This window comes from Linepithema humile, chromosome 7 (genome assembly GCF_040581485.1).
Source record: "Linepithema humile isolate Giens D197 chromosome 7, Lhum_UNIL_v1.0, whole genome shotgun sequence".
Lineage (NCBI taxonomy): Eukaryota > Metazoa > Arthropoda > Insecta > Hymenoptera > Formicidae > Linepithema > Linepithema humile.
The window spans coordinates 13,483,796-13,510,558 of NC_090134.1; the positions used below are offsets into that span (position 1 = coordinate 13,483,796).

Consider the following 26,763-nt stretch of genomic DNA (forward strand, 5'->3'; position numbering starts at 1 on the left):
CTGCGGAGGATTAATAAGATGGAGAGGGGCTCTACGGAGGAGCTAACCAAAAGCTTCGACCGGGGCCTTGCCTCCATAGAGAGAATCCGCCAATGCTCAAAAAACATGAGAGGTCAACAAAGTGGACGCCTAAAAATGTAGGTCCATATTTTGAGGGAGGTCCTGAAGACCCTATCTAGTAGGGCTACTCACGGTGGCGATCCTGGATTTTGGAAATCCAGGTTCGCCACTGAGGAGAGGAACAAGGCCCTGGCGGCCCAGGTTAAGGAGCTCACAAGGCAGATGAAACTGTAGAGAGTTGAGCTGGCGGCACTGAGAGAAGGAGAGAGGGGAGGATCTACCCTTCCCCCTCCTTTGAACATGGACGTCACCATGGAGGAAGGGGCACCACCACCAGTCCCCGAGATTGAAGAGGAAAGGCCGGTCCTCCCGACCCCCACTCCCGCATCCATCGAGATGACCTTAATGGCCATCCATGAGTCCCTCCAGGGCCTCAACAAGCGAATGGATGTGTTGGAGGCGGGGATGGAGGTACGTATCTCCACACCTGCCCCCCGCGTCCCCCCTGCCAAGCGCAGGGGAGCGGGGGAACCAGGCAAAAAGAAGAAAAAGGCCAAAAAGGTCAATTCCAAGAAGGCTCCCCCCGAAAGGAGTTTCCTTCCATGCCGGGGCAACGGGTGCATCCCGAGAAGAAGGAAATCTCCCCTCTGTCCCGGTTACCAACGAAATGAGTGGGACTGCCGCGGGTCCGGCCCCAGAGGTGGTGGAGGGGGGGAGAGGGCGAGTTCAGGCCCGCGTAATTCCCCTCAAGAACCATCCTGGGCCACAGTGGTGAGGAAAGGCAAGGGACGTGGAGGCCAAACCAACTCCTCCCAGACCGCCCCCACACCTCCTCCCTTCGCAAAGAGGGCAGAGGTGACGAAGCAGGATCGTATTGCAACAATCAAGAAGGCGAAGAGAAGGCTTCCACGTGCGGCTGCGGTCCTCATCTCCGTGAAGAAACAAGGTTCCCTAGCGGAGACAATGAGGACCATGAGGGACAAAATCTCCCTACCGGAGCTGGGGATCGACCAGATCAGGTCGATAAACAGCTTCGAGGGAGGTCTTCTCCTGGAGATTCCGGGAGAGAGGGAGGCAGCGAAAGTGAAGGCGTCTCGCCTCGCCTCCGCGATGATAATCGCCCTCGGACAATCCGAGGACGTTAAAATTTCGCGGCCAACGCGTCGGCTTGATCTCCGGCTTCACGGGATTGGGCCGGAAGCCAACTCGGAAGACATCCGGGAGGCCGTTGCGATGGCTGGGGAATGTTCCCCCAACGAAGTCAGAGTGGGGGCAATACCCTCCTCCACCACACGGGGGGTCAACACTGTCTGGGTGCAATGCCCAGACAGAGCCGCGGTTAAGGCGGCGGAATTGGGCCAGGTAACGGGGGGTTGGTCCACCATTAAGGTGGAACTACTAAAAAGTAGACCGGCCCGCTGTTACCGATGCCACGCCCGCGGACACATGCAGCAGCGCTGCCCATCTGGAATAGACAGGACAGCCTGCTGCATAAATTGCGGGGAAGAAGGGCACAGACTGGCACAGTGCAGGAAACCTGCTCATTGTCCAGTCTGTGCACAAAAAGGAGAAAAGGCGAACCATAGGGCGGGGTCGGAGAGCTGTCCTCCGATTGAACCCCGCAAGAGAACGCCCGCCCCACCGAGGAAGGAGAGGAGAACCGCGCCTGGAGAGGGAGGGGAGCCCCAAAGGGGGATAACCCCCTCCGTTGAAAGGACGGCCCTCCCAGCAAAGGAGGAGTCGGAGCCTCCACGGTCTGCCCCAGTTAGGGGCAGCGTGGAGGAGGACGAACTCCCTCCGGTCCAGATGGAGATCGAGCCACAGGGCCCGACCACTAGACTGAAGAGAGCAAGAGAAGAGGGTGGGGAGGAGGAGGAGAGTAACCCTTCTTTTCCTACTTCCACCCCCTCCCGCCGATCCAAAGTAAAAGTAGTGGAGAGGCCGGAGGAAGAAGAGAGGCCCCCCACGGAGTAACCAGCCTAAGGACTGCACCTCGTGGGAAGGGTCAGGGGAGGGAGGGCGGGAAGACTTGGCCTCTTATGAGGTACCTATCCCGTCCCCAGCTCCCCCCAAAGTAGGGACTAAAAGGAGAAGACAAGAGACAAAAGCCTCCCTCCCTATTAACAGAGGGGAGAAGAGTAATCCTCAAGGGGACGGTCAGGGGGAGGTCTGGATGACATGCCGCTGGCGATTCCCAGACCTCTCCCTCCAATAACCAGGCAAAGACATTGAAAAAGGGGTGGGGTTTTAGTGGGTAGGCGCCACTCCAGCAAAGCTCCGCTGGGGTGGTGAATCCCACACTCCCCTTCCGCAGTACGGTCACTAGGACTGCACATTGCACGCGGAAGGGGGTCTTTTAGAAGATTTTCCCATCCCTGGGGTCACCCTTGGGTGGCCCCAGCACCAAAAAAAAAAAAAAAGGTTATTTCTACGTCCCTCTCGTTGTGCGCCACCTTGTCGTGGTGAGAGGGCTTACCGTGGGAATACCTAAAAAGGTGTTTCTGCGGTGCTAAGAGCGCACAGTTCCTTCTTAGGAGGGAACGGGGGTCCGGCTACCCCTCAAGGGACTTGTCCCGATTAGCCGGTAGGGGTTGGCGGCCCTGACTTCAATCGCCCGGATGCCTGGATCCGTTAGGAGTGTTATTTACTCCACCGGGATAGAGAAGTAAACCTCGAGAAAAAATCCGGGGCCTGACCAGCCTCGTTAGCACGCCGATGTTTCGGCATAACGGTCGAGCCCCCCATGGCACGTGGGGGGGGGGGCGTGGCGATTCATACCGTAATCCCAGTTTGTGGGGCCGGGGGCCGGTACTAGCGTAGCTAAGATGGACTACGAGGGTGGACAAACCTCTATAAAAAGACCCGGGTTGGCGAGCTCGTTAGCCCTGGGTGGGCAGTCGGCCTAAGAGAAGGAAACTCCGAGAATAAATCACAGGATTGGTGGAGAGGAGGTGCGCTGCTCTCCTCCCCGGTTGTACCCGGGCTCGTCGCATTCGGCCGGGGGTCGTCCTTCCCCGTGCTCGCGCGACCATACACACACACGATCATACACACACATTCTTGGCCCCGTACTCTCTGGGCGCCTTCGCTGTAGTGAAGCAGCTCGGAAGTCGGGGGCCATGCATGCATTTGGCGGGGGGCTCCCGCGCATCGTGGTGATGCGTAGGGTGCTATTTTCCGTACTGCATACACACACACATTCACACATTATCCATACACACACGCCTCATTTACACACTCACACACAACTCACCTCATTTACGCCCGCCCGGGTGGGGACCTGTGATCCGTTTCCGCGGGCTGGCATGTGGGTGGTGAGGGGGCGGCGGCTGCGTCGGGACGTGTTCCCCGGGGGAATCCGCATTCATTCCCGGGAGCACGCTTTCGGGGTATGCCGTTGCTCGTGATCCGCCGCATGTCGGGCCTCATGCGGGCGGGTGGCGAGGCGGGTCTCCCCGCTGGCCGGTCGGTGGCGTGCGCCGAGTGGGCCAGTTTCTTTTTGGGGGCCCGTAAGGCGTGCGCGCCGATTGGTGTGTCGGGTTCGGGACAATAGCGCGGAAGTCTCAAGCCAAGGTGGAAGGCATCGTGCCGAGGGCTGAATGGCCGCAGAAACTCTAAAAATGTGCGGTCGCAAACGATCCCTGTGGGGTACCTGGCGCAACCCCACAGTATTTTAGTCGCCTTATCCCGGTAAGGAGGCTCTGCCGGGAAGGACCTGTATTTCCTACCAATTTCGTGGGACAAATATGGGAATAAATACAAATACAAAAAACAAAAACACAAAAGACGGACAAAACGATGATGACAACATGGCAATACAGGAGGTCGCCGCAAGGACACGGATGGAGATGAGTGAGAGAAGGGATGAAGTAGCCGGCCGAGACACAGTGGTCAACAAAACCACAGTTGGTCGGCTGCAGAAAGACGCCAGGGCGGATAGGGTCGGCGGAGATGCCTCCCCCGCCAGAGTGAAAAGGAAGGCGAAAGGGGTGATCTCCTCCTTGAGTGAATTCAAGGATGGGGAGCCCCTTTTCAGTACACCAAAGGGACAGGTGATGGGATTACCCAAAGGGACAACGTCTACAAGTGAAAGAAGGGGGGCCGTCGAAGACGACGACGTAAGGCCCAAAAAACTCAGGAGGAAGGATGTTATTACCCACGAGAGGGACCTCCTCCTGAGAAGCAGAGGGAAATGCAGGACAAAATAGAGAAACTCCGAACGAAGAATCGGAGGCTAAGGGAAGAGATGGAGGAACTGAAAAAGAGGAGAGCAGCAGTCCCTCCTCCATCCATCCCTGCCTCGACGATTGATCAGCTCCCTATCAGCCCAGCGTTGGGTTTGATGGGGAAGATGGATGAGACGGGAGGGAAAAAAGGGTCCCTCCGACAGACCGAGCGGCATCAAACGGCGGGACAACGTAAGAGGGAGAGAGAAAATGTCCCTCCCCCTCCTTTTTCTCCCTCTATTGGGAGGGAGGAGATCCGGAGAATAATGACGGCATTGGAAGAGGTGTTACCGGCAGTGCTAGCTGAACTGGGATATGTCCCACCCCCGGCCACAACAGCGGGGAAAGAGTTCCCCGAAGGAGGGGTGGGGGAGGGGCAAGAGAAGGAAAAAGGCCGAGGCCGTTCTCCCTCCCTCCACCGCCCCTTCTGAAGGAACCCCACGTCCGCGTCGGGATGGGGGAGGACTGGCCGCGACCCTGGCGGAGCCACCGGCTGCACAGGAGGGGAGAACCCCCCCCCCCCATACAGCGGCAACGGCAGGGACAACAGCAGCAGCAGCAGCGGCAGCAGCAAGAACAGAAGAGGGTACCAGTTCCTCTACCTGCCGACCAAAACTACGCTGTGGTGGTGGGGAGGGGAAAAAAGGCGAGGATGGCCCAGGCGGCCCAAATGAAACTCAGTGGAGGACAACAGGAGAGGAAGGGCCCGGCTCAAACCGCCCCCACGAAGACTCAAAAGATCCGGAGGCCCCCCAGCATGGCGGTGATCATCGTCACGTGCTCGCTGGGGGACTACACCCGGATCATGAGGGAGGCGAGGGGCAGAATCAGCCTCAACGATTTTGGGATCGAGCATCTGAAGTCCAAGACAGCCAGGACGGGAGCCACCCGCCTGGAAATACCGGGCCTAGATAGCGAGAAGAAGGCTGATGCCCTGGCTGAGGCCCTAAGGAAAGCATTTCAGAAAAGGGAAGGTGTGAGGGTGGTCAGACCCTCCAAGACGGGGGAGTTGCGGATCAGCGGCCTCATGGAATCAATCGAGCCAAGCGAGGTCGCTGATGCCGTGGTCAAGGTGGGGGGATGTCCCCCAACACTGGTTAAAGTTGGACCTGTCCGGCCTTCCCCAATGAGAAATGGAAAGGGGGTGACTTAGGTGCGGTGCCCCCTCAACGCTGCAATCAAGGTCGCGGAGGGGGGCAGCATCAAGGTGGGGTGGAGCAATGCAAGGGTATCCCTGTTAGATGAGAGACCTTTGCAGTTCTACAAATGTATGGAGACGGGCCACGTGCGGATCAACTGCAAGAACCCGTCAGACAGGAGCAATGCCTGCTACAGGTGCGGCTCTACGGGACACGACGCTAGGGACTGCAAGGACCCCGTGAGCTGCCCTGTATGCAGGGATAAGGGGTTCCCACACGCATAGAGTGGGGGGCCCTGCCTGTAAGGCCCCTAAGAACTGGGGAAGAGTGGGAAGAAGTGCCACTGTGGGCGTGGCACCGGTCCCAGTGACCGCACCCGGGCCGCCTGGGTCCAAAGGGAAAAAGACGAGGAAGAAGGAGGAGAGGACGGGCGCGGCCTTGGCCCCCGCGACCGTTCCTGTCACTCCCACCAGGATGGAGGTGAAAAAAGCAGGACAATTGGATGTGGCCTTGGCACCCACACCCACTCCTGTCCCAGAAAAGGGAAGAGGAAGAGACGGGGTCATTGGGCGCGGCACGGGCCCTCGTGCCCAACCCTGCAGGGGTGGCGGAGGAGAAGGCGAAACTGAAGAGCGCGGCCTCGGAACCCGCGCCCGTTCCCGCTGAAGCGGTCAAAGAGGAGGGGGAAACATTGGGCGTGGCTTTGACCAGCACGCCTGCCCGAGAGACAGCGGTGATTAGGCCGATGGAGGAAGCCCCTTTACGGGGCACCATTTTGGGCAGAGGACCTGATGGCCAATAGACGCGCCATGTCCCTTGTTAAAAGGGCAAACAGGCGCATGGCCATCAGAGTCGCCCGGTGTTACCGGACGGTGTGGTACGTGGCGGCCACGACCCTGGCGAGGGTGCTCCCGTTCGACCTGGTCGCTGAATCACGTGCCGAGTCGTATCGGTGCGCGATAGAGGTCGAACGGAGCGGCATCTCCCCCGAGAACATCCCCAGAGAAGTGGCGAAAGAGAAGGCCAGGGTCCGGATGTGGGCGCTCAGGAAGTGGGAACACAGACTGGGCGAACACAACGCTCCGGGTTTACCTGGATTATGGACCGTCGGGGCCATCCAGCCCTGTCTACTGGAGTGGGTAGACAGGAGGGGAGGAGGCATTTCCTTCCGAATGGCGCAGGTTTTTACCGGGCATGGTTGCTTTGTTGACTACCTGTGCTGAATCGGTAAGGAGCACACCACGCGGTGCCACCACTGTGCGGTCAGCCGGGACTCGGCGCAGCACACGCTCGAAGTCTGCTCGGCGTGGGCTGGGAGCGTCGAGTCCTGGTTGAAGTGGTTGGCGAAGACCTCTCCCTCCCTTCCCTGGTTAAGGGAATGTTGGAGGGGGAGGGGGCTTGGGAGACGGTCTCCTCCTTCTGTGAGACGGTCATGTCTCGAAAGAAGGAGGCCAAGAGGAGGAGGCGGAGCGAGAGGGGATCAACCTCTGCCCTGGCGAGGAGAAGAAGGGGCCGAGGGGGATGGGGTGGCCGAGCCGGGCCACGCCCCCCGCGCCCGGACGCTATTGGAGCGCCAAAGTAGGGTTGGGGGGGGTTGGAGAGATAGCGGCCTCTCTCACTCCCCCACCCCCGGTAGGTTCACGGTTCCCTCGTTTGGGAGGGGCCGTGCGGAGTCCAGCGACTTCGTGAGGGTACTATCCAATCGCTGGTAGGAGACTCTGATTCCAAACCCCCGGGTGCCCGGACTCGATAGGTGTGTTTTTGGAAAACACACCTCCGGGATAGAGGAGTAAACCTCGAGAAAAAATCCGGGACCTGGCCAGTCTCGTTAGTACGCCGGTGTTCCGGCTTAACGGCTGGGCCTCCCATTGCATGAGGGGGGGCGTGGAGACTCACACAGTAACCCCAAGTCTGGGGCCGGGAGCCGGTGCAAGCATTGCGCTTGCACGGGCTGCAAGAGTGATACAACCTCTATAAAAAGATCCGGGCAGGGCGGGCTCGTTAATCTTGGTCGACAACCGCCCTAGTGGAAGGAAAATCACGATAAAAAATTCGGAGAAGAAAACTCTGTCAACAAATTACAAAAAATGAACCGAAATGTCGGAAAATATGGAGAAGTTACCGCAGCAGAGATTCGGGTGCTCAGCTGCCGGCGCGGATGAGGGTATCGTCCCTGCCTCCGCCGCGTCGTCATCCGATGTAGGGCTAGCCGCGAGGTTGACGTCGAGCCTCGCGGTGGAATTGGTCATCGATGGTGAATTAGTCGACTCCGTGGAGAGGTGCGGGGAGTTATTCCTTCCTCTTACCCTTAGGGGGATGGAGGCGAGTCACCGGAGCCCCACCCTGTTTCCTCGGAGAAGGAGGGGGAGAGGAGAGCTTCTCCCGCGGTGGAAGGCCTCCCTATGCAAGAGTTGATGGAGGGGGAACCTGGGGAATCCCCCAATAGAAGGACCCACAGACCTTCGCCGGGGACGGATGCCGTCCGGCCACGCACTACAGCGAGGATTGCTGGCGGACGGCTCCTCTCACTGAGAAGAGGCCAGGGGAGGCCGCGAAAGGACGGATTTGGTCCGTTTAAACCCGCCCCTCCTTTGGCGGCGTTGGAGTCTGACTCCGACGATGGGGAAAGAGAGATGCGCACCTCTGCGACAGGAAGTGCGTCGGAGGGTGCGGCCGCGAATTCGGGTGGGGGAACCTCCGCGGGGGGCAACCCTTTTGCGGAGGTGGTGCCGCCCAGCTTCACCGGCCCGCAGAAAAAGAGGGCGGAAGAAGAGATTAGGAGGATGGAGAGGGGCACGACTGACGAAATGCTGAGAAGCATCGATCAGGGGCTCCTCTCCATCGAGGAGGTGCGGCAGAGAGCCGCAAATTTGAAAGGGGAGCTGAGCGGCAAGCTCAAGCTCGGTGTCTACGTCCTCAGAGAGGTCGTTCGGACCCTGGCCGCTAGGGCCTCTGAGGGCGGAGACCCGGGCTACTGGAGGGAGAGGGTCCTGGCGTTGGAAAGGGATATGGGGTCCCTCAAGGCTGAGAATGGCCGTCTCCAACGCAGGACCCGGAAGCAACAGGCGGAGCTTGTCAACATCAGGGCCGGCAAGAGACCCGCCTCGCCTACGGAAGAGGGTACCTCCCCTAGCACGGACGGTTCTGGGGGGACTGCTGTGGAAGTGGAGAGGAGTGAAGGGGGTCCCCTCCTTCCCCACCTGCCAGGTGACCCAAGTCTAGCGGCAAGCCTAGCGGGAATCGCCAAAACCCTTGAAAGGTTTGGCGAAAGGCTGAGGGGCCTCGAGGAGAGAGCGGCTGGGCCTACTCCTCCCCCGGCCCCTGCCTCTCCCCGCTCTCGGGCACCTCCCACTAGAAAGGTTGCTCAAGGCGGGGGGGGGGGGGGAGGGAGAAAAAGAAAAAGAAAGGAGGAAGACCGGGAGGGAGGCGGTCCTTCGTGGGATTGGAGGCGCTTTTCCCCAACCCTCGACGGGGTCTCCCGCCAATTCCCCCGGTCCTCCCCTGGACGGGGATGATGCGCCGGCAACAAAAAATCCCAGTGAGTGGACCACCGTTGTTCGGCGCAACAATAGGAAGGGGAGGGCTGCGAAGAAGGGGACGGGGCCTAGCCTCCCCACTCCTGCAATTCGAGCCCGGCCGAGTCCATCAAGGAGGCCCCTGGTAAGGCACGACCCAAGGGGAACCCGGTCAAGGCGGCGAGGAGGAGGCTCCCGCGCTCGGCGGCAGTGCTAATTACCGGACAGGGTAACCTGTCCGAGGCACTGGTCGTAGCGAGGCGGGAGATTGTGTTGGATGAGCTTGGGGTTGACAAGGTCGACGCCAAGAGATCTTTCAATGAAGGGATACTGATCGAGATACCAGGCGGAGGGCAGGATGCGGAGGCTAAGGCATGTCGCCTGACCTCCGCTATCCAAATTGCTTTCCAAAAGCATAATCTCGAGGGGGTTAGGGTCACGACCCACGAAACGTCTCGACCTTCGTTTGAGAGGCGTGGAGGAGACGGTCTCCGAGGAGGAGATCCGCCGGGCAATTGCTGCCAAGGGCGGATGCTCCGAATCGGAGATCCGAGTGGGACCGTTGCGCTTGCCTATTAGGGGTAAGCGCACGGTATGGGCACAGGGCCCTGCTAGGGCCGTAGTCAAGGTAGCGGAAGCGGGGAGGATCGCCATTGGGTGGTCCTTTTCCGTACGGGTCGAGCTGATGACGAACAGGCCGGCCCGCTGCTTCCGCTGCCTGGCGCGCGGACATACACAGCAGAGGTATCCATTTAAAGTAGATAGGGCCCTCTGCTGTTTCCAGTGTGGCGAAGAGGGACACAAAGGGGCAACGTGTGAGCGTCCTACTCGCTGCCCCCTGTGTACCATCGCCGGAAAGAAGGCGGATCACAGGGCGGGATCGGAGAAATGTCCTCCGATCCCCCCTGCGTCTCGCGCCCCTCCAAAGAAGGGAGGTTTGGTTCCCCCCTCTGGGAGCGGTGGGGTCGCCGCAGCAGTCGGTGTGGGCCCTGTCGTTTCTGGAGGATAGGAAAGGAGGCGGAGGAAGAAGTCCCCGGAGGCTGGTCCCAGTAGGGCCAGCTCAAGAAGAGACCTAAGTTTGGAGGGGTCAATTAAGGCCTCCCGAACCCCAGCTGAAAAGCGACCAAAGGGGGTGGGGGGGGAGGAAATAAGTCCTCTACAAAAGCCCCCCAAGGTGCGGGTCCTCGCTGCTCCGAGGCTGCCACCGGGCAAACCGGAGCCGAGGAGCAGAAAGAGGGAGAGAGGATCCTCTGCGGGCGAGTCGTCCAGCGGCACCCACACTGATTGATGTGGGTGTTTGCTGCCGTCTCGTCCGCGGTTTGGTGGATCGCGGGGCCTAGGCCCTGATCGGGGAAGCGTACTCAAGGATGGGGGGAGAACATAGTTCTCCTCACCTTTAGTGAGGCACCGGGCAACCGGCAGCCGGAGGGGTAGCTGGAAGTAATGCGTAAGCGATTCCCGGCCATCTCCCCAAAACGGCAGAGGGCTGCAACGTTACGGAGGTGGGGTTTAGTTGGTAGGCGTCTGGGGGTGTATGTGGTGTCGCAAACCACGCCCCCAGACGAATCCAACACTACCCTTTGGCAGTGGGTTTCTAGAAATCCACATTGCACACCAGAGGGTGTCTTTTGGAAGATTCCCCACCCCCGGGGAGGGGCTTGCCCCTCCCGAACCAAAAAAAAAAAAAAAAAAAAAAGGAGTCTCGTGTGACCACCGAGCAAGACGGACGTGTCTCTGTGCAGCTCCACTGTGAGTTACTTATTCTGGACTGTCTGGGGCTCCTATGGATGAAAATAAGGACATAATCGTGTTCAGCGTACTGCCTTATGCTCAAATTGGTGAAGTTTTTATTACATCTGATTATTTTTTGATCAATTTCTTTGATAATAAGTCACTCACTTGATAAAGTAAGGTTATGTTGCCTGGTGTCTTTTGGGCACAAGTTATACAGTGCTTATAAATTTTTGAGTTGATCTACATTGAAAATACTCTTCGTTGAGCTTAATTATTTCTAGTTGCATGGCTTGATACCTGCATATATGTAGGATTTTCTTTGGTTGGTTATTGACCAATTTATTTTATGTAAAACCAGTAAATTTATTAAAGTAAAAAGAATATAAGATACGGAAGATCAGAGTTGTTCTCTCGTCAACGGTCGCGGACGTTCTCTCTTAAAACGAGATCGTCATCGTGGTCAGAAGCATCGCTCTTCAAAATATTACTGACCTCATCGAATAATAATAATACACACATAAATTAACAATACACACATAGTCGGACTAACACAAATCGTCGACTCGCCTCTAACGCGACTCAGATCGACGTACGTCCGATGCGTGAAATATTATTCTCCCACATATATGCTTATCTGTCAGCATATAATGCAATAAAGCATTGGGCAGGATCGTCTCCAGCGCATGCGCACGCGAATTTGTGTGTGGGCAAGTAATATGCAATTTAGATGTAATTATTATTATTATCATCAAGATCAATGATTTTCGACGTTAGTGGAGATCTATGGGACACCATAGTGTCCTATCTATAACACAGATTGATCGAAGGCGGTCTGTGAGAAGTATAGCTTTTGCATATCATACTATGCTTAACCCTTTCTCTACAGCTGTCCGTTACATACTATTATATTATTAAATTCTGGAATAAACTAATTAAATAATGTTAAGAAAATTATTAATATTATTGATTTCTGATATTGTGTGACAAACTGATTAAATTACTTAGTTTTTTGTGATAAATTATTGTGCAACATATCTGGTGGTTGATTATAATTATTAATAACGAATTCTATAACAATTATTAATAAAACGTATTGAAATTTTACTGATTTATTATAGTAAATTGATTTTAGGGAGACACTAATCCGTTATTATCTTAAATTTGCTATAATATATGCTTTTGATTTGGAGGTTATGTTTTATCGTGCAGTCAGTTACAAATCTGATTATTAATAATAATCTAGTAACTTTTGTGCAACGTTTTTAGACTTGCCTATCTATGCAGTTGCATTTTTATGACTCAAAAGAGTGCAATGTGTTGACACTTGAAGTATGCATTTGTGAAGGAATTTCTGTATTTTCATTTGAATTGTTATTAGGATTTGTGCTTTGGGTAGAGTAGTCGTTGATATGCCTCAGACGATTATATGCATTGCTGTTGTTGTTCATTATTGTTCGTCACATATGGCATAGGTTAATATCGAAACAAACATTATTTAGCGATTTATTCTGCCCTTTGCATAAGATTAATTGAATTGTGACGTGAATATTATATGTGTGCTGATAATATGTTTAATACTTATTGATACTTGAGATATTAATTAAGATAATTTTTACAGACTAAATATACACACCTTATATCTTGGTCATGGAATTGTATTTGAAGAAACTCTGTTAATGGACTCGTTAAAAGGAAATTGGAAAACATTTGGATAATTGTACAAGGATTATGGACTTAAGCAGTGGATGTTTTTGCTGATTCGCGCCAAGTTCTTGACGCGTCCATGCAGCAAGACCTGTTTTCCTGTCAGTGTATTGTAATTCTTACATAATGAAGCAAAGAACCAAAAGAACTGTACTTATGAAATTTATATGATCTCGCTGGTGATTTAGTCGCTTTAGTTTAATTACGGCATAAATTATCATTATAGTGATTTGCATATTATCGCTAATTTTAAATGTCAGAGTGTACATATAGACTTTTTAGAAAGAACGAGAAAATTCATGTGAGTGTTTGAGCTGGAAAACTGAGAAAAATATTTAACTGCCTAAATATTAAAAAATTATAGTAATATAGATAAATTAGAAGATATAAGAATTATAGTAAGACTGAATATTCTCATGTGTAGTGTTTATAGTTAATACTACTATAGTGTGAGATTGTGAGTGAAGGAACAATTAATACTGTTTACTCATTAACTAAATTGGAATTGTTGGATATAAAGTATTGATGTAAGATTAAGGCTAAATTATCATTATTATTACTGATTATAGTCACTAGAGTGTATATACTTCTAAGTTTATCTTATCGAGAGGATTAAGTTAAATTAGAAAAAGTAGGATAAGTAAACTCCATAGGTTCCATAGGTTCCTATGCGTACATTACTTGTTATATGTGTGGGTTGATTTCTAAATGTCTGTCTAGAAGGATTATATTAATAATTTGGAGAAATGGAAGACGAGTCTATCTCGTTTCCTTATCTACTTTAATATTGAGTGGATTTAAGATTGAAGCAAGAATTTTACTTTATTATTAATTTCTCAATTATCCTTGAATTGAATTTTGTTATAACAGCTTACTTAAGTAATTCTAATTAATGAGTTCGAAAAGACAAATTTAGTGAAATAAACTAGCTATAAAATAGATATATATTACCTGTAAATTTATGTTTATGTTCTTGGCTTGAGAACACTCTTTCCATTTGTTGGATGGTATCAAAGTGGTTAATTTGTTGTATGTTAAACTTACTCCTGTATGTTTGATGAGTGTGGTTTAATGTGTGTTTCTGTGGATCTGTACTATATGGAAGTTATTAAATATGATAAGATTTAACTTGAGTGAATCAATCTGTTTATTAATGGTTAAATAAAATGGATATCAGAAGTTTATATACATAATGAACGATTACTACGGGTGTTTTGAGGCTTCCTCCCCTTCCTGCAGTCCTGCTGTGGACGGACCTGAAACAAAAAGTACAATTAATAAAATATCAATGATTAAAGAATATAAATATAAATAATTGGATTATACTGTTACATTTCAGTACTTTGCTGAAAGTCTGCACCTGAAACAAGTAAGTCATTATTAGTTAAGGATTATTAGTAAATAATTGATTATTTGATTGATCAATTAATTATAAGATAGACAAATGAAGATAACAAAGTGTTAAATATCGCTATAAAATATAGTTATGTATGAATTAACGTAGTTTTACGGACTGAGAAACTGATTATAAGTGCATAGAACTGCTATATTTAATTGAGTATATTATTACTACACCAGAATATTACTAGCACTGCTCTCGTTTCTATTACCATAAATAGAGTGGGACATAACGAGTGCGGTGTGTATACTATTATCGAGTCTCACCAAGAGAAGGAAACTCTTGCAAATAAAACCACGCTATTCTTTATGAAATGAACACGAATATTGATCAAAACGTCTCGGAGTCGGATTCCGAGAACCGGCACGTGGGGGATATTATCCCTGTTCCCACGGGTCGTCATCATGCCAAGGGCTGGCCTCCACGTCTACGGCGAGCGTGGGGTGCCGACCTACTATCGCCAGTATGGAGAAACTTGGTTCTTCGATTACAATTTTGCCGTTAAGGAAAAAACACAGGATTCCCTCTGGATGCGATAGCGAGGCTGGTCCCTCCGGAGCCTTGGAGTCCATCTTGATTGATTTGGATGAGGAGGGCGTAATTGACCCGGCCTCCTTATGTACGGCGGATTATTCGGACACGGAGGAAATGGTTGTCTCCGGTGGTTCCTCTGGTTCCTCCTCGAGACAAAAAAGAAAAGGTAATGTTAAAGCCAAAACAACTGCTACTTCCACTAGTAGGAAAAGGAAAAAGAGAGGTTCCCCCTCTAAGGAGGATGAAACAGAGGAGGATGAAACAGAGGAGGATAGATACGCGGTACACTTCTCTGTTGATAATAGAAAGAAAATCGATGAGGAGAAGGCCGGCTTAGTACTCGAGCACGCTCCTTAACTCAACCTAAAAATTAAAGATATGACAGAGCAAATAGATTCCATTAGAGTGAGATCTTCTGGCATCAAGGGTTCCTTAAGCGGACAGATAAAAGTTCTTTTGGAGGTGATACGAAGAACGAGTGACCTTCTGTCCAGGAGGGCCACTTCGGACAAAGATCCAGAGTATTGGAGGGCTCGTTTTTACGACATGGAGAAGTCCGCTAATGACATCAAACGTAAATTGGACTCTATAGAATTAGAACTAAAGGAACTAAAAAGAAGAGAACTCATAAAAGATGCATATGACTTTGATGTACATAATAGAGACTTACCTTTGGTGACGGATATTGGAAATAGTGATAGTAAATTGGATGCGGTTCTTCCTATCACCGATAATCTGCGCAGTGCATCTAAAATAAATACAATTAAAGACAGGGAAGTAATTTCCAATAAGAGGAAAATATTAAATAGTGACAGTGATTTACGTGAACCTGAGGGCCGAGTGGAGATTGATCTGGCAATCATCCGCTCTCTGGACAGACTGGGGGATGGCATGTCGCAGCTCATCCGGGAAACGAGGCTTCTCCGTGAGGATCTAAATTCGGGTGGAGGTAAGACGGATGAATTCCATTATCCTGGGTCCTCCACAGATGCTCCTGGAAAACGTAAAGGTAAGAGTAAGAATCTAAGACAACTCTTTACTCAAGTGGAGAAAAAAGCTATGCTAAATCTTTGGGCTCCAAAGTGCCGTCTGGTAATTCTACTAAATCTAAAAATGTTCCGAGTGCTAAAACTAGTATGAGTCGAAGTGAAGTGATTTTGGCAGACGCCGAAAACAAACCTGTAAATAAATATAAAAAAACTATGATTAATACTAAAAATGATAATATAATTAATAGAGCGGACATTGTTAGTATGAGTGACGAGGACATTTTGGAGAACTTTGTTGCTATGGATAATAAAGAAATCGAATGGTCCGTCCCTCGAAACAGAAAGTGTTCAAAAGAGGAAAAAAGCGAGCTTGAAATCCACCCCTATCAAAGATAGTACACAATCCGACACTAATTCGAAATATGAAATTATTAATGATAAATATACTGCCGGGGATCCTAAAAGATATATTAATAATGACAATATTGCTATTGATAGGCATACAAATCGTAGTAACTTGGATAATAATAATAGGAGAGAACCTACTAATAGTAGTTTCAAAGACAAGGTTATAAATCTTAAGAAAAAAGTGCCGCGTACATCCGCGATTTCTATATTAATTGATGGTGCCGATCAAGAGACACGGCAGTGTCTCGCGCCAAGTTCACGCGCAGCGCAAGACCGACCGTATCTCTTTACGCGAGACCGAAAGTTGAGACGAGCCGAGATTATTGGATCTCAGTAATGCCTGAGCCAATCGATTTAAAAATAGGCTCAATCGATAGCGCATACCCAAAATATATAATAAAAGTATGCTTGTTTTTGCTCTATATGCTGTATAAATAAAGATATTAAAGTCTAAAGTCGAAATGTCATGAAAACTATGAAAATTATTTCAGTCGTCTGGGATGTACTTTATAAATTCTTGCCGATGGATGGCTAGTATCTCAGATGTACACATATCGGCATGTATCGCCAGCAACGCATGCGCAAGCCATGTACATGCGAAGCGCGGAGCTCACTCAAATCTGGCCACACAGCGGTATACGTGTGTGAAATAAAATATGTGTAATACTCCTACATTGCTGATTGTGCTTGAGAGTTTCGAAAAATATTACGGTGCGGATAATATTTATTTCTCACTTTAGAGCAGACTCTGTGCGTTGTGCGCAAGCGTTGTACCTATACATATATCCCGTACGCAGGCTACAGACGTCGCGCACGTGCAGAACGGCCAAATCGTGGTAATATAATGTAATATCTGCTAGTTTCTATTTTTCATTGTCAGTATAAATTGTGAACATGTTAAAAATAATAATATGTAGTATATTGTTTTTAAATAACTAATCAAATGAATAATACGTACTAGCATATTTAATTAATTATCTAACTCATGTACTCAATGTATTTGAATATTGTTTTTGAATGCCACTTATAAATTGCAAATTTAATTTAACTATGTAATACGAGGTTGTAATTCTATTTAAATTAACAACTATAATTAAATTATTTATTAAACTGAAAGAGATGATAATAGGTCAGGGCCTAATAGAGACTAAATGAAATGGATAATTATAAACGTTGTAATATATACAGGGTGTCAATTAAGTCCCGGGACGGCTAAATATTTTCTCATGTAAGGTATTTTTGAAAAAGGTCAAGGTCATTTCTGAAGTAATTTTCAACGAGGAATTCAACGGTGACCTTCAATTTGACCTTGAGCTTAACCTTTAAGGTCATTTCAAGGTTAGGTTAGGTTTTTTAAATAGAAACCCCCTTTTTTGACACCGGCAATCGAAAGAGCGGGAAATTTTACGTTTAGATATGTACTAAGTCATAGGTAGTGTTTGATCTTGAGGGTCACTCTAAGGTCATTTAAACTCGAGCAAGGTCTGGATATCTTTTGGAATAGATGGTTTTCAGTTTTTTTTTTAACGACCAAAACTAATAACTTTAACAAGGCGTATTTAGTAGTGACCTAGAACATGGCATTGAAGATGACCTTCAAGGTTGTTTCAAGGTCAACTTTTTTTATTTACTTTTAGCATTACCCAGGAATAACGACGTGGACGTAGTAAAATCTATTCCCTTTGGGGTGCTTAATTAGCGTGAGTCTCCTTGCCTCTCACGTCCGGGGTGCTTGATTAGCGTGAGTCTCCTTGCCTCTCACGTCCGGGGTGCTTGATTAGCGTGTTTTCTTTCAAGATTCGAAGTTTAGCGCAGATGTTCAAACTGCAAACCTTGAGCTTCTTGACAAAAAGCTATGCGGTTGTAAAAATGAGATACAGCATTACGAATCATCACTCTATCAATTAAAGCGGCCTCTTGCATAATCCGATTCCGCAGTTCATCTAAGTTTTGTGGTTGAGTGGCGTATACTTTACTCTTTAAGTAACCCCAAAGAAAATAATCAAGAGGCGTCAGATCAGGGGATCTAGCAGGCCACACGATTTCACCTCTTCTTCCAATCCACTTATGAGGAAACTGAGTATCTAAATACGCTCGAACGTCCCTACCGTAATGAGCGGCTGCTCCGTCCTGCTGAAACCATGTATCATCATAATTATTACCTGCTATTTCTCTTATTCTTGGTATAATTTGATTTCTGAGCAGCTGTTCATACATACCGGCATTGAGATTACCATCAATAAAAAAAGGGCCTATAAGTGTATCATTCAAGATGCCAGCCCAAACATTTAGCTTTTGTGGATATTGTGTGTGACTGTCCAACATCCAAGCAGGATTTGTTTCGGACCAGTATCATCAATTGTGTCTATTTACTTCACCTTTTAAAGTGAAAGTAGCTTCATCTGAAAAAACTATATTGTACAAAAAAAGAGGATCTTCATCGATTCTGTTCATCATCGTTTCGCTAAATTCGATCCGACGATCAGGATCATCTTCATTAAGCTCCTGTATCAAATGAATCTTGTAAGGATGAAAATGTATGCTTTTCAAAATTTTACGTACTGTTTCATGAGAAGCGTCATGCTCATTACCGGCTCTACGTAGACTAAGATGCGGGTTTTCAACAAATGCTTGAGCAATTTCAATCTGTTTCTCCTCAGATGCTACAGATTTTGGCCGACCACTTCTCTCAAGGTCCTTGACAATCCCATTATCCATAAAGCGCCGTACAGTCCTTTCGACTGTAGATTTTGAGACAGGACTTAACCCGTCTCCATTACGAAAAGTGCGATTAAATAGCACCCGAACTTCATTATAAGATCGCACTCGATCTCCTCAACCACGCATCATTAATAGAGATACTCTCTCTTGTTCCGAAAGTTTAGCATACGCCATAATGTTTAATGTCGTGTGTAAATCGTAAATCGTAGTTGAGTGGTGGTAAATGACAATACATCAACAGTTATCGTACATACAAATACGTGTTATGACGAGTAAACTCGCCACTGTGCATACGGTGACAACTTCGTTTGGATGAGTTAACTCGGAATTTTGCCCAGGTTGTTTAACATAATGCTAACTCATTTTTTTATTGAATGGGAGCGCTTACGTCGTAAAATAAAAGTTATACGATTTAATTCTTATTTTTCTTTACAAATATTTCTTTTCATAGAAGTCGTTTGTCATTCTAAATGATAGGTTTTATTTTATTATTTGCGGATGAATATCTGTCGCCATTTTTTTATCTTATACGAATTTACGAATCAAAACTAAATTTACGTAAATACATACATACGATTTACGTATTACCTTAATCTCAAGAAAACATTATGGCGTATGCTAAACTTTCGGAACAAAAGAGGGTATCTATTAATGATGCGTGGTTGGGGAGATGCGTGGTTGGGTCGAGTGCGATCTTATAATGAAGTTCGGGTGCTATTTAATCGCACTTTTCGTAATGGAGACGGGTTAAATCCTGTCTCAAAATCTACAGTCGAAAGGACTGTACGGCGCTATATAGATAATGGGACTGTCAAGGACCTTGAGAGAAGTGGTCGGCCAAAATCTGTAGCATCTGAGGAGAAACAGATTGAAATTGCTCAAGCATTTGTTGAAAACCCGCATCTTAGTCTACGTAGAGCCGGTAATGAGTATGACGCTTCTCATGAAACAGTACGTAAAGTTTTGAAAAGCATACATTTTCATCCTTACAAGATTCATTTGGTACAGGAGCTTAATGAAGATGATCCTGATCGTCGGATCGAATTTAGCGAAACGATGATGAACAGAATCGATGAAGATCCTCTTTTTTTGTACAATATAATTTTTTCAGATGAAGCTACTTTTACTTTAAAAGGTGAAGTGAATAGACACAATTGCAGATACTGGTTCGAAACAAATCCTGCTTGGATGTTGGACAGTCACACACAATATCCACAAAAGCTAAATGTTTGGGCTGGCATCTTGAATGATACACTTATAGGCCCTTTTTTTATTGATGGTAATCTCAATGCCGGTATGTATGAACAGCTGCTCAGAAATCAAATTATACCAAGAATAAGAGAAATAGCAATAATAATTATGATGATACATGGTTTCAGCAGGACGGAGCAGCCGCTCATTACGGTAGGGACGTTCGAGCGTATTTAGATACTCAGTTTCCTCATAAGTGGATTGGAAAAAGAGGTGAAATCGAGTGGCCTGCTAGATCCCCTGATCTGACGCCTCTTAATTATTTTCTTTGGGGTTACTTAAAGAGTAAAGTATACGCCACTCAACCACAAAACTTAGATGAACTGCGGAATCGGATTATGCAAGAGGCCGCTTTAATTGATAGAGTGATGATTCGTAATGCTGTATCTCATTTTTACAACCGCATAGCTTTTTGTCAAGAAGCTCAAGGTTTGCAGTTTGAACATCTGCGCTAAACTTCGAATCTTGAAAGAAAACACGCTAATCAAGCACCCCGGACGTGAGAGGCAAGGAGACTCACGCTAATCAAGCACCCCGGACGTGAGAGGCGAGGGGACTCACGCTAATCAAGCACCCCGGACGTGAGAGGCAAGGGGACTCACGCTAATCAAGCACCCCAAAGGGAATAGATTTTACTACGTCCACGTCGTTATTCCTGGGTAATGCTAAAAGTAAATAAAAAAAGTTGACCTTGAAACAACCTTGAAGGTCATCTTTAATGCTATGCTCTAGGTCACTACTAAATACGCCTTATTAAAGTTATTAGTTTTGGTCGTTAAAAAAAAACTGAAAACCATTTATTTCATAAGATATCCAGACCTTGCTCGAGTTTAAATGACCTTAGAGTGACCCTCAAGATCAAACACTACCTATGACTTAGTACATATCTAAACGTAAAATTTCCCGCTCTTTCAATTGCCGGTGTCAAAAAAGGGGGTTTCTATTTAAAAAACCTAACCTAACTTTGAAATGACCTTGAAGGTCAAGCTCAAGGTCAAATTAAAGGTCACCGTTGAATTCCTCGTTGAAAATTACTTCAGAAATGACCTTGACCTTTTTCAAAAATACCTTACATGAGAAAATATTCAGCCGTCCCGGGACTTAATTGACACCCTGTATATAGATATAGTGTGCTCTTTTATTACGACAAAATATAATTTTCCACGTAGATATTTTCTATCATTTATACCTTATAGGGTCAACTGGTGTTGCTATTAAAAATACTTTTATACTTTTAATAATAACATTTTTATCCAACTAATATATATTTTAGAAGTTGTAGTCCAAATTATTCAATCTTATGTATTTTCAACTTTAGCTATTTTATACAGAAATGAAATTTAAAATCATAAATATTATATCTATATATATAAATGTATATATATGACAAACGTGTATAAACATCCATTTCATTTAGTCTCTATTAGGCCCTGACCTATAGAAATATAGTTGTTATTATAAATAGAATAACAAATTCATTATGTATTGTATATCGTTTTTAAATTCATAAAAAATAATAAAATTGATAATACGTATTATTATTCTACTAATTAATTACTTATGTATTAATGATAATCTTAATGATAACTTGCAATAAACTTATAAAGACATGTAATACTTATTGATAATTTGTTTTTTAGGTTCGATCTAGGAATATATAATACAACGAAGTGGATGCAATAAAGCAAGCGGATGATCTAATTCAGGACATTTTTATTACATAAAATAGAATTATATAATAACGTTGAATTATGTAATATTTATTGACAATACAATATACTGGAAAGGAGTCAGATGTAAAATCTGTAAATACAATTTTTTCCTGCAATGAATAAAGCGCATTGCCAATAAAGAAAAGAGAAAACACAATTAATACGAATTTTTACAAAACATTGATAAAATTAACTACACTTGTTATAACTTTTGTAATAAACTGCTGAATACATGTAATGTTGCGTAAAGATACGCACAAAAGATTGCTTTTCTTTTTGTTATTTTTTTTATTCCTCTATCGGCAATGCGTTCTATTAATTAATTATTACAAGAGATTGCATTTGCAGTTGTAAGCAATGATGTGCAGCGCCGCCGATTGAGCGTCACTGTACCCCCTTTCCCGCGGTTCTCGCGACCACGCGCGAGTTATCTAATGCGCTGCGTCTAGCGACCTAGGCCTAGGAATATCCTTAATAAGGGCCAATCAGGATTAGCTGATGCAATAGGCGATCCTTGAGCGTGTCACGGCATGTGTGCCGGGCAATTGCCGTTTGAGCAGTTCGTGTAACAACACGTCCGTCGTGTTTTTCGGTAATCAGTACCACGATGTATGTACGCGAGTGTTAATGATATTAATAAATATCGTTATTGTATTATTGTGTTTGCACCTAATATACCGTCCTGCCTTTTGATCCTGACAGATCCTCGATAAGTAACTTCGAGTGGACATTTAAGCTTCGTATTCATGGTGTCGCTCGTCGCTCATATTCAGCGACAAATGAGTCACGTGATTTCATATGTCGCTAACTTTGACTATCGCTCGTGTAAATGGGCTAAGCGATAAATTTTTTACAATTATATTGATTGTGTTGTGCGTGTTGTGTAAAATAAATACTCTAAAATGTCATATCAAGAAAGATATCACAAGTGGATCTGTCAACTTGCCGCGATTGTGTATAATAAAAATGAAGAGGAACGACGGAGAAATAAATTAATAGTAGCTGTATGCATTAATGAATGTACAAATTTGAAAAAAAAATATAAAAAAAAGAGGTTTTGGATTGATCCATTATTTGAAAGACGACGTGAACATGGATTTTATTATGTATCTGTGCCGAGATTAACACCAGAGAAGTTCCGGAATTATTATCGTATGACAGCTACGCAATTTGAGGAGTTGTTACACTTAGTGGCACCTGCAATCACTAAACAAACCGTGATTAGAGAACCATTGCCTCCCGCAGAACGATTATCTATAACATTGAGGTTTACTTATCTTTATTTATAATTGCATTACGTCATTAATTAAAAAAATTATATTTGATCTAATTATATTTAGATATTTAGCAACTGGCGATTCGATGCATTCGATGTCGTATCATTATCTCGCTGGAGTATCGACAATAAGCAATGTTATACGTGAAACATGTAATGCTATATGGAACTCTATTTGTCGGGAAGTAATTCCACCATCAAAAACTACAGAGGAGTGGCTACACCTTGCTACAGAATTTGAAGAAAAATGGGATTTTAATCATTGCATAGGAGCAATTGACGGCAAACATGTTATTATTGAGGCAATGTCACTGATCAATGCTACATTTATCATTGAAGAAATTACAAGTTTAATGCCACAATATTCTTTATTCTTTATTTAAATATTCTTTTTATTTCTTTTTTAGTGTCCACCTAACGCAGGATCATCTTATTATAACTATAAGAATAGCCATAGTATTGTTCTCCTTGCAATCTGTGATGCACAATATATGTTCACGTTCGTCGATATAGGAGCCTATGGTCGCCGCAGTGACGGTGGTATTTTTAAAGATTCAAAAATGGGTCTGAAATTCAATTCAAAGGAAATGAATGTACCTGCACCAAAACCTCTCAGCCCAGGTGGACCGCCTTTACCATATGTTCTGGTGGGTGATGAAGCTTTTCAGTTGACAGATTATTTGCTCCGGCCTTATCCAGGAAAAGGTAGTTTAAATAATGAGCGAAATATTTATAATTATCGATTGAGTCGAGCTAGAAGAACAATTGAGAATACGTTTGGTATTCTAGTCAGCCAATGGAGAATTTTGAAGCGACCGATCAATTGTAGTATAGAAAAAACAATTTTAATTGTTAAAGCCATCGTATGCCTCCATAATTGGATTCGTCGGAGGGATATTGGAGAAAATGAATACGTTACTCCAACACTAATTGATCAGGAAGATGATGACGGCTTTGTTCCAGGTTCTTGGAGAGGTTGTATAAATAATAGTGCATTTGCAGATATAACTCAGTGCGGTTCTAATAATAGTTCTCGTCGAGCAATGCAAATTCGAGAAGAATTTTGCAAATATTTTAATAGCGAAGGTGCCATACCGTGGCAATTCCATCATTGTTAGTTTTTATGATCATTTACTAATTGCATATATGCAATTTAAATGAAAATATGTAATATGACATTAAAAATTATAAAATGTCAGTGGTTAATTTAAAATTTATTATAAACTTTATTATAATAACATACAATCTTTTTTATAAACTTTAATATGCTTTTATAAACTTTTTTATAAACTTTTATAAACTTTGTTATATTGTATTTTACCAAAACAATAATAAAATGAAGCGAACAAATAAAACTTATACATACATATTTTGCAAAAATAGAATAATCAATAAGAAAATAAGAGAACTAAAATAATTAATAATCAATCTTCTTTTTGAAGTACATTATAAGTTAAGTTCATAATTCGTTGAATAACATCTAACTGATTCTTTCGATTCATCAATCTTAATCTGCATCCAATAACTGCTAAAGTCGAATCAATTTCATCGGGTTTGGGTGCTGATGGTATTACAAATGGAGTTGGTGGTTGACAGAGCGAATCGGCAATCCTTTCCAGTGCACTGGGCTGCTGTCCCATATTTTTTTTTTTTTTAGGCGCACCTATAATTTATTGGTTGTTTATTATTATTATTAAAATATCTTTTTACGCTGACGCTCGACGTTCAATTTCAGCATTACAAGACATCATGTGACTAAAAATAACAAATCTTTGCAGTATTTTCGACTACATGATGTCTTCTAATGTTGAAATTGAGCATCGAGCGTCAGCATATTATTTTTTGAAGATCACATTTTACTTTTAAACATTCAAACAGATATAAATATAAATCAAGTACCTAATACTTCTAACTCTTCATCATTATTGCCATCGCCAGTTGCATTATTTATTGATTCGCCAATACTTGAAGTGTCATCATCAGTGTCAATATTTGAAGCTTTTCCCCTAGAAATATAAAAATTACAAGTTAAAAATGAAACAGTTTGAAAACGTACCTAATAAAAATATTTAATTTTTACTTCTTGACAAGGCACAGATCGCGCAGAAACTCCATGGAGTCGTAATGGTGCCATTTTTGTGTAGGAGAAGGTCTAGCCGATCCACTGGGGTGATTTTCGGAATGAATTATTCGTCGGTAAACGTCATGTAAATTTTTAAATTTTTTTTTTGCTTCTTCTCCGCTAAGCTTACCTGTAAGAAAAATTTTTCTTTGAATTATTCAGCCACAAATATTTTTAATGTTTTTTTTACCTCCCAATGTTTCAGACACTTCATCCCACAATTTTTTTGTCAATCGTAGGCATCGCTACTCTAGTGGAATAGTAAAATCCCAGAGAGATCTTCTTTCTTGAACGGATAAAATTAAAAGTTCCTCGTCGTCATAATTAAACGTAGATTTCGTAGCTTTTCGATTATTTCTTTTATTGAGAGATCTAGTTTTATTTTCCCTTTGTGATGCTTCCTTATTTATTGTTGAAAGTATTTTAATAGTTCCTAAATTTTATTAGAAAATGCAGACTTAAGCCAGTAAGCAAAAACGCACTGTGTGTCATTGGATTAAGTTCTGTAATTTTCAGGATTTCAATCAAAATCACTATTTACCTGTAATGTGTTCACGAACTGGCAGAATGACATCTTCGTTGTCAACAAGGCTTCGTCGAACAATGCCATCATCATCTATATAAATAATAATATAAATTTTAATAAAATACTATTCTTATCAATGATAAAATGTAATAAAAATTAAATATATATATATATATATATATATATATATATATATATATATATATATATACTATATACATAATACCTGTTACTGGATAGAAGTAAAAATTTTCATCAATTAACAACCGATTATATCCTTCTATACAACTATGAGTTGGAATGTTTTTTTCCTCAATAATTATTTCACATATTCCACAAGTATGTACAGCTATCTGAAAATTTCATGAAATTATTACAATTTTACAATTTTTTTTGAAATTTAACAATTTATAATGTTTATTTTACTGTGATGTGATCACAGTTAACCTCAAAATTAACAAATTGGATTCTTTTGAACATAACGCTGTATTTATTTATTTACCTATTATAAAAGATTCTGAGTATGAATCTTGTATTAATTTATTTATTATACTTACATCTTGCAGTTCCATGTTTAAATTTCACATTTATGCGCGAGACCGATGTCGCTGAAAGTTGAATTTAATCCAACTTTTTAGCAGTGTCGCTGGCGACAAGAATTCGGTCACGTGACCACTCATCGCAGCGACAAGCGACACCATGAAATTGTACCTTTATGTAATTACCGGTATCGCCATTGCTATTGTGAGAATAGTGTCGGTCGTAGATGTACGTGCCGTACCCATCGGTGGTGCATCGTACGTATCGCGTAATTACCTAACGTAACGCTTACAGCGGGTACGTTAATATCTCAGAAGTGGGATAAGATTGATAATTGTTATTATTAAACCTCCCGTCTTTTTAGTTCGTTTATCGGAATATCCTGTCATTCCTATCCAGGATTATTTTCCGTTTGTCCTGCAAACACAATATTTGTGCGCGTTACACGTGGTCGTGTGAACATCGCCATTTCGTGATACGTCGCGTTCGTAGCGCCGAGTCGCCATTTCGTGTGAGTGACTTATTCGCCTCTGTAGTGAACGCTTCCGTAGTAAACGCTTGTGATTAGTAATTGACGATGGATCGTCATTACTTGGACAGACTCTCGTTCGAAGAGCTTTGTGCTGAGGCTTTTCGCCTTCAGATATTACCGCGTGATAATTCGCGTTCGGGTCTCATTGACCAGATCATGTCCTATTACGAACAGTGTTGGGAGATTTGTACACTTTGGCTTCCACGATTCCCACCAACACAACCAAGAACTGCTTACGTCACGTGTCCGTGTGCGCTCGGCTTGTAGAGCGAGTGGACATAAGTCTTGCGTTTTCTTTCAAGTCTAGCAAACTGGTTTTGAGATAACGTCGCGACTTTTTTCTCCTGCTAAGATTTGGCAGCGTTGGCAGCATAC

General features: G+C 44.9%; 4 protein-coding genes across 5 annotated transcripts; 3 read left to right on the forward strand and 1 right to left on the reverse strand.

Moving 5' to 3' along the window:
* The first annotated feature begins 360 nt into the window (after window positions 1-360).
* LOC137001207 (serine/arginine repetitive matrix protein 1-like) lies at window positions 361-2,034 on the forward strand. The gene has a single exon (XM_067359589.1). The coding sequence runs from the start codon at window positions 361-363 to the stop codon at window positions 2,032-2,034; it is 1,674 nt and encodes a 557-aa protein (XP_067215690.1).
* Window positions 2,035-6,264: 4,230 nt separating this feature from the next.
* On the forward strand, window positions 6,265-6,648 carry LOC105670416 (uncharacterized). Its single transcript, XM_012363936.1, has one exon. The coding sequence runs from the start codon at window positions 6,265-6,267 to the stop codon at window positions 6,646-6,648; it is 384 nt and encodes a 127-aa protein (XP_012219359.1).
* A 12,348-nt stretch (window positions 6,649-18,996) lies between these two features.
* Window positions 18,997-24,337, forward strand: LOC105680098 (uncharacterized). Its single transcript, XM_067358539.1, has 3 exons — window positions 18,997-22,659; window positions 22,733-22,970; window positions 23,076-24,337. The coding sequence occupies exons 1-3, from the start codon at window positions 22,295-22,297 to the stop codon at window positions 23,784-23,786; spliced, it is 1,314 nt and encodes a 437-aa protein (XP_067214640.1). The 5' UTR covers window positions 18,997-22,294; the 3' UTR covers window positions 23,787-24,337.
* Window positions 23,871-26,181, reverse strand: LOC105680105 (uncharacterized). 2 transcript variants are annotated; one of them, XR_010891092.1, is made up of 7 exons: window positions 25,874-26,181; window positions 25,543-25,669; window positions 25,332-25,406; window positions 24,981-25,223; window positions 24,749-24,920; window positions 24,568-24,674; window positions 23,871-24,331 (listed from the first exon to the last, which is right to left on the reverse strand). XR_010891092.1 is itself a non-coding variant. In XM_067358538.1 (6 exons), the coding sequence occupies exons 1-6, from the start codon at window positions 25,886-25,888 to the stop codon at window positions 24,093-24,095; spliced, it is 735 nt and encodes a 244-aa protein (XP_067214639.1). In that variant the 5' UTR covers window positions 25,889-26,181; the 3' UTR covers window positions 23,871-24,092. The 2 variants fall into 2 exon arrangements, 1 of the variants encoding a protein (XP_067214639.1); XM_067358538.1 differs by lacking the exon at window positions 24,981-25,223.
* Between the last annotated feature and the right edge of the window lie 582 nt (window positions 26,182-26,763).